This window comes from Chiloscyllium plagiosum, chromosome 6, assembly GCF_004010195.1.
Source record: "Chiloscyllium plagiosum isolate BGI_BamShark_2017 chromosome 6, ASM401019v2, whole genome shotgun sequence".
NCBI classification, from domain to species: domain Eukaryota; kingdom Metazoa; phylum Chordata; class Chondrichthyes; order Orectolobiformes; family Hemiscylliidae; genus Chiloscyllium; species Chiloscyllium plagiosum.
In genome coordinates this window covers 117,712,458-117,720,020 of record NC_057715.1, presented here as the reverse complement: position 1 = coordinate 117,720,020, position 7,563 = coordinate 117,712,458, and the positions used below count along the sequence as shown (strand labels likewise).

General features: G+C 52.3%; 1 protein-coding gene across 1 annotated transcript in view; it reads right to left on the bottom strand.

Moving 5' to 3' along the window:
• Nucleotides 1-2,377: 2,377 nt before the first annotated feature.
• The window catches only part of LOC122550983 (rho-related GTP-binding protein RhoG-like), a 7,913-nt gene continuing 2,727 nt past the window's right edge, over nt 2,378-7,563 (bottom strand). The window contains exon 2 of the mRNA XM_043692566.1: nt 2,378-3,018. Within this exon, the coding sequence (XP_043548501.1) occupies nt 2,407-2,982 (576 nt within the window). The 5' untranslated portion in view covers nt 2,983-3,018 and the 3' untranslated portion in view covers nt 2,378-2,406. The remainder of the gene's footprint in view (nt 3,019-7,563) is intronic.

Genomic DNA, 7,563 nt, shown 5'->3' with positions numbered 1-7,563 from the left:
CAATCACAAAGGCCACAGTCTCAAACTCCCCCCGTGGCCAATTCCATGGCACCCCAGCCTTCATATCAAGCAGTGATTGCAACATTAACATTCTTACAAACCATAATAAACAAACAGTCAAAAGATACAAGAGATTGCTTTTTTTTAAAGAAAGACCACCAAGCACCGCCCCCCCCACTTTCCATCCAGGTATGGTTTTGAATGGGGAGGGGTGTAGGGAAAGGGCTGAGGGGGAGGTGAAGAGGAATGTGGAAGCTCCTGGATGGAAAGGAAATCGGAAAGAGGGGAAATGCCAGAATGTGGAGATCCCGCAGATCCCGAGGGAGTCTCAGCATTTGGGAGGAGTCGGTATAATGTCTGCTGTAGAGAGAGCTCACTGTGGGACAGCTCCTGGGCTATGCTTGTGGTCGTGTCTGGCCTGGCGAAGCTCCCCATCTTCACCCCATTAACCAGACTGTGCAACCGAGTTCATCCTTTTCAGTTCATCATGGGTGGGGGGGGGGGGAAAGAGAGTGGATTTTAGGGGGTGCAAGAGGGGAAGGGGGCTGTTAAACCCAGACTGGTGGAAGTGAAAGTGGTTTTGAACAGTTTATGGCAGGAAGAGGGGGATTGGGAGCTGGTTTCCCTTCAGTAACCAGTACAGTCTGTCTCACCATCAGGATCATTCTGGTCAGAGGAGAGAGCCCATTCCCCACACACCCCCTCCCCTCCCCTCCCCTGGGGGTCTCCTCACACTCACACCCCCCACCCACTGTGTGGGGGCCCCGAGTGGTACTGACTTAGAATCCCTACCTCCGAGTCAAACTATAGGTTTTACATATCAACTCCCACCTGCCCTGAAGGTGGGTCATAGCACATTTTAAACAGTTCCCTGCTGTTTGAGCTAGGCTGGCCCCACCCCATTGAAACAACTCCCCACCCCCTACACCCACCTTCAATCCCCAGCAAATGGCAACTCAAGGTCCTGATAGTTTGAGCCACTGACAAATGCCTGAAGGTCCAGTGGGTTCCTGCTGGGATTTCACAGAGGGGACACAAGGCAGCTGCTTGCCCATCAACCCTCTCCACCCACAGGCAAGGCCATTCTGCCCCAGCACAATCCCCTAGCCCACCCTGCCCTCCAGGTTCAAAACAAAGCCACTGAACGTATCGGACTTTATTCCTTGGAATGTCAGAGGCCGAGGGATGACCTTACTGAGGCATATAAAATCATGAGGGCTTGGATAGGATTAATGCAGAGAATCTTTCTCCCAAGGATGGGGAATTGAAAACTAGAGCGCATAGGCTTAAGGTGAGAGGGGGAATGATTTAAGAAGGACCTGAGGGGTAACTCTTCACACAGAGAGTGGTGTGTGTATGGAATGGAACGTGGTTGAGGCTGGTACAACAACAACATTTAAGAGCCGTTTGGATAGGGACATGGATGGGAAGGGGTTAGAGGGATATGGACCCAGTTGGGCAGTTGGAAATGAGCCAAGTGGCATCATGGATCATGCTACATTGCTCTATGACTCTATAACTGAAAGCAATGAATTTGGAAAGACCTCACACAGTCTCTTGTTTGGGATCGATTCTGGATTGGGAATAAAACATCCTGATGCAACCTACCAAAATTCTCAACCAATCTAGGCTCAGGAGGGCCAGTGCAGTTGTGTTAAAGGGGAGGAGAGGGAAGCCACTGGATTCCCCCGTGATCTCCCTCCCTTTACCCTGCAGCCAGGGCTGCCTCACCCGGGAACTCTCAACCAATGGGAGGCCGAGGTACAGGAAGGTGCGGATAGGCTGAGGCTGTGTCTGAGGGTGTTTCTGGTAACCCCCTGGGAGATGTGGGCAATCCAGGGTGACCCCCCTGGGAGATGGGGGCCGTCCCTGGGAGATGGGGGCCGTCCCTGGGAGATGGGGGCCGTCCCTGGTGAGCAGCTCATTCCAGGAGCAGGAATAATGACAATGTGCAGGGAAGCTCCTGTGAAGAGGGGGGGCCCCAAGAATGAACCAAACACTGGGAGAACCTGACCCCCAAATCAGGATCACTCTGGACAGAGGGAGGGATGGGGGCTCTCGGACAGCAATCACACCAGCTATACGGCTTAGGAAGTCATCCCCTTCCCACACACTCCCGGATTCATCCCCAAATGCACGAGAAATGACTTTTCTTGGGAGACAGTGTCTGCCAGGGTCTTGGTGAGGGGGGTGGCGGTGGTTTGGAAAGCAAAGAGGGTGTGCCCTGAATATTGGGAACAGACCTATTGTAGATCTCTGCCCTTGGTCACTCTCCTTCTGAATGTTGGACAGAGTTGAGCTCTTCCCACGTTCAGTGGGATTTCCAGGGCCGTTACCCAGAGATTACAATGTCCTGACTGTGGCTAGCCATCGGCAGGGAATGGGGAGGGGGAGAGGGAGCCTTCTTCACAAGAGCTGACAGGATCGCTTGCTTTTCACCGGAGCTGGGTTAATGACAGCTCTCACAGCCTCGGCAAAGACCTCTTTAATGCCTTCCTGGTTGAGGGCGGAGCACTCCATGTATTTGACGGCCTGGATCTGCTTGGCCAGCCCGTTGCCCTGGTGATGGGAAATGGGGCTCAGGTTCTGCTCCTTGAGCTTCTTGATGGTCTCAGGGTCATTCCTCAAGTCCTTCTTGGTGCCCACGAGAAGCATTGGCACATCCGGGCAGTGGTGGGTCACCTCAGGGTGCCACTTGTGGCGCACATTCTCATACGACGGGGGGCTGGCTATGGAGAAGCAGATGATGAAGACGTCAGTCTGGGGGTAGGATAATGTCCTCAGTCTGTCATACTCCTCCTGACCCGCAGTGTCCCACAGATTCAGGCTCACTGTCCGATTGTCCACGGTGATCTGTGCGCTGTAGTTATCGAAGACAGTTGGGATGTATTCCTTGGGGAAGGCGTTGGTGGTGTAACAGATCAGGAGGCAGGTCTTCCCAACTGCACCATCTCCCACCACCACACATTTAATGCTCTGCATCCCTGGGCCGTGGTAATCACCTTCTCAGTCAGTAACCTGCAAACCCACCGAAACAAAACCCAAAACGTCAGCAACTGAAGAACAAACCCCTCCCCCAACAGACCCCCTCCCCCTCCAACAGTCCCAACCCTACTCTGAACCTGCTGCCAGTGTGGAGTCACACATTAGGCCAGACTGGATAAACACGGCAGATTCCCTTCCCGCAGAGACTTTAGTCAGCCAGATTGTTACAGCAATCTGCAGTGGCTACGTGGTCACCATTAGGCAAATGTGGCATTCAGATCTTTATTAAATTCATCCATCACAGCGACATTCACCTCCTAGAATCTCAGTTACTCGCTCAGTGCCACCACATCAACATCATGGGCTCCCCTTGAGGGAGAAGCGACAGCGGTGGCTTTAACAAAATGATACCTGGACTCCAAGCTACAACAGAGGGGTGTTCCAGGGTATTTCAAAGGTTACGTTGTGATTTGAAAGTTTTCAGTACGTTATGGGTTACAGCTGATGGCAGTCTGGAATGAGGGGCAGAGCCGGATCTATCTGAAATGAAATGAGGAAGGTCTCTGACACACAGCAGTGCTCAGTGAGAGATCGGTTGCTCATCTAGTTCGGTTAGGAGGTGGCTTACGCAGGGACAGGGCAGATCTATCACAATCTCGGTGAATTAAGGACAGCCCAGAGGGGCCGAAGAGCCTCCTCCTGTTCCAACGATCAGATCACATTGTTGGAAAACCCATCTGACTCAGGAAGGCTGGACCAGAGGCTTGGAATCCAGGATTCACTCTGCTGCACGACCTCTAACCCTTGGACCACTTAGCTAGGGACACATTACACTTTCCCCCAGAGCCAAGGGAACTCCAACATGGGGGGGGGGGGGGGCCTGTGGTCAGGAAAGGAAACTGAGGTTGTCAGGGAGATAGGTATGGGCACTCAGTGAGGGAGCTGTGTCTCAGCTTGCCTGTTAGTGAGTGTAGACCAGAACAGGCAACTACAACAAGGGTCAGCAAACCTCCTCCGGCCAGGTCACCAGGAATATTCAAGGCTGAGACGGATTATTAACCAGGAAGTGAACCAAGGGTTTTGGGGAAAAGGCAGGAAAATGGAGTTAAGGATCTCTCAAAATGGGGAACAGAATTGATGGGTGGACCGGCCTACTCCTGCTCCAATGTGTTTTGGTTTTCTGATCTGAAATGTCCGAGTGGGGTATTCCTTCTGATCCATACTCACCAAAAACATCCTGATCACATCCCCACATCATCCTAAAAATGGCCACATCAACGCAGCACAGCTCCCTCAGGAGTCAATGCTGACTCCCTGCTCAACACTCACTTCCCAGTCTGAATGTCAAGGGTCACAGAAGGTAGACCAACACTCCGCCAGCGCAGTGCTCCCTCAGTGCTGACCCTTGCATTACAGTGCAGAGGGAGCGCCGCACTGTCGGAGGGTCGGTGCAGAGGGAGCGCCGCACTGTCGGAGGGTCGGAGCAGAGGGAGCGCCGCACTGTCGGAGTAATGGCCTTCCGGGTAGATGCTCCTGTTTTGTAGATGACTAGGGACAACATCAGTGAACTGGGTCATCGTGTCATCTATTTGCTCTCTGTGGGATCTTGCCGTGTAGAACATGGCCTTAGTGTTTACGCAGTGAACCACAAAAGTGGTTTGGGATGTCCTCTACCTAAGAAAAGTGCTATAAAAATGCAAGTTGTTTTCCTTTTCCTCACTTAGCCTCATGGGTTAACAAAAGTGACAATTAAGGGGGGGTGGTTGGAATCAGTTGAAAATAACTCCTTAATGATCTATCTGCAAGGGAGAGAGTAGGCCAGCATTAATCTGATTCTCCGATAAGGCCAGTATCGAGGGAGCCGTGTGTTTAGATGTTGTCTTCCTGGTGATTAACTCAGTGGATGATTCAGGGTGTGTTTATACTGAATCAATAACACACCATGTCACTGAACTTAGACCCCAACAGCAGGTCAGGAACAGATAGAGCTCTGTCACTCTGCTCCGTCTGGCTGGGCTTGCCCCTAGACAAGGCTTGGTGGTTCCTACGCCACTAATCCTCCCGCCCAGGCCTCGTCACCCCCTCCCCAGCCAGCCCTGAGCCCATCATCCCGCTCCAATTCCCAAAACCCCCTCACTACTCTGCCCCTCTGAACTGACTGAATGAACTGTTCTGACAGAGACCTGAGATCCTGGCTCAGTGTCAGTGACAGCAGGAACAAGGCCCTGGCTTCGGGCCCCATGGGTTAGAGGTGGAGGTGCAGAGAGAATCATTAACCTGGACACCAGGCCTCAGGCTTCTCTCTGTGCAGAGATTCTGTGAAAGTCACCTTGATCGGTACAAGGCGGGAATTAAGAGTAAAATGGAACCCGTGTTGCTAGAACCCACCAGAGCCCAAGGCTGACCTTACTGTTTCTCTAACGTTCTGGGACTAGGCCCTGCCTCGGTGCAGGGGGAGGGTGACTGAGCTCACACCCACAGCCCACACCTCATGAGGGACAGCAGTCCCAGGAAAGGAGTGGCCAGTCAGAAAAGGGTTAATTTTACAAAGACAGGTCTCTCAGGTATCCCCGCCAGCTCATGAAATGAAGCAACCCAAAGGAGCAGTTAGAAGGGTTTGGGTAGTTTCTCTTGAATGACTATTTCCTCTGGGAGGGGGAGAGAAAGGGGTGAGGGAGGGGAGGGAACGGGGAACGTTGGGGTGAAGGAATGGAGAAAGAGGAGGGGAAGGGGGAAAGCGGGAGAGGAGGGGAACTCTTCTCCCGTCACCAAAAAGGAAGGCAGCTTGATACTGGGAGTGAGGCCCCACTGTGTTACAGAGATGTTAATATTCAGCCTCAGGAGGAGGGACTCTGTCAGGGTAATAGCCTGCTCAAAGACGTCCAGTTGAAAGGACTCAAAGTCGGAAAGTGAAGGGCGGAGAGATTTAGGGAGGGAGGGTCAGAGTCCAGGGTCCAGGCAAGTGAAGGCATGGCTGCCGTCGTGAATGCGATGGGAATTGGGAGATGCTCAAGGAGCGACTCTGTCAGGGTAATAGCCTGCTCAAAGACGTCCACTTGAAAGGACTCAAAGTCGGAAAGTGAAGGGCGGAGAGGTTTAGGGAGGGAGGGTCAGAGTCCAGGGTCCAGGCAAGTGAAGGCATGGCTGCCGTCGTGAATGCGATGGGAATTGGGAGATGCTCAAGGAGCCAGAATCCCCAGAGGATCAGGACTTGGGAGACAGGGAAGGGCCAAGGGAAGGGGTGGATCTGAACTAAGACAAGGATACACAAGACTAGGAACCAACAGAAGGGAATGAGAGATAGTGAAGGGGAGTTTGGATGTGGGGAATGGAGTTTTGAACGAGGATGGATGTCACTGTATTGAAGGTGGTTTCCCAGATGAAAACCTTGAACGGGTGGAAAATCCTTGCGGAAAGGTTGGACAGGCTAGATCCAACGGAGTTCCAAAACGTGAGAGAGACTCAACTGAAACACCCAGGATCGTGAGGGACATGGCCTAGGGAGGGTCAGTGGACGGTGGGGGATGTGGAAGAGATGGTTCCTCCTGTGGGAGATTGTACAACAAAACGGTCACTGTTTAAAAACCAGGGGCCACCCATTTCCAACAAAACCGAGGAGGGTTTGGGGTTGTTGTTGAAAATCCGATGGGAGGACAGTCTTTGAATAGTTTTGAGGCCAAGGTGCAGAGGTCCCTGATGAACAAGGGGTGAAAGGTTATCAGGGGTGAAAGTTATGGGGAGCAGGCAGCAATATGGACTGATCAGATCCACCGTGACCACACCAACTGGCTGGAGGGGCTGAATGGCCTATTCCTGATAGTCAATCCTGCCTCCAATCAGTGGACCCCTCACGTTGATTTGAAGACTGGACAGTTTTCTTTAACTTTGTGAAACTCTGAAGGGGATGAGGAGAGGTTTCCCAGTGGTACGGTTACATTGGATCCAGACTCTTTACCACAATGGCCCGGAGAGTCAGGCAATCTAAAACCTGATCTCACTTTGATCTGAGACAAGGAGAAATTCGTTTACTCGGGGGCTGGGAGCTTTGGGGTTTCTCCATCTCACAGGGCTGTGGGAGCTCAGTCATTGAAGATGTTGAAGGTAGCGATTGGTAGATTTCTCTAAAACAGAGGGCCGGCAGGGGGGGTTGGACAGTACAGGGGTAGGAGGTGAGGAAAAGGCATTGATATAATTCAATCAGCCATGATGGTGTGGAATGGTGGGGCAGGCTCAATGGGCTGAATGGCCTGGAGGCACCACGTCCCTATCCCAGTGCTCATCCTTCCAAACAGCAAGTACAGACTTGAAAGGATTCAGAAAAGATTTACAAGGATGTTGCCACGGTTGGAGGGTCTGAGTTTTCGGGAGAGGCTGACCAGGCTGGGGCTGTTTTCCCTGGAGCGTCGGAGGCTGAGGGGTGACCTTATAGAGGTTTATAAAATCATGAGGGGCACGGATAGGGTAAATAGACAAAGTCTTTTCCCTGGGGTCGGGGAGTCCAGAACTAGAGGGCATAGGTTTAGGGTGAGAGGGTAAAGATATAAAAGAGACCTAAGGGGCAACTTTTTCATGCAGAGG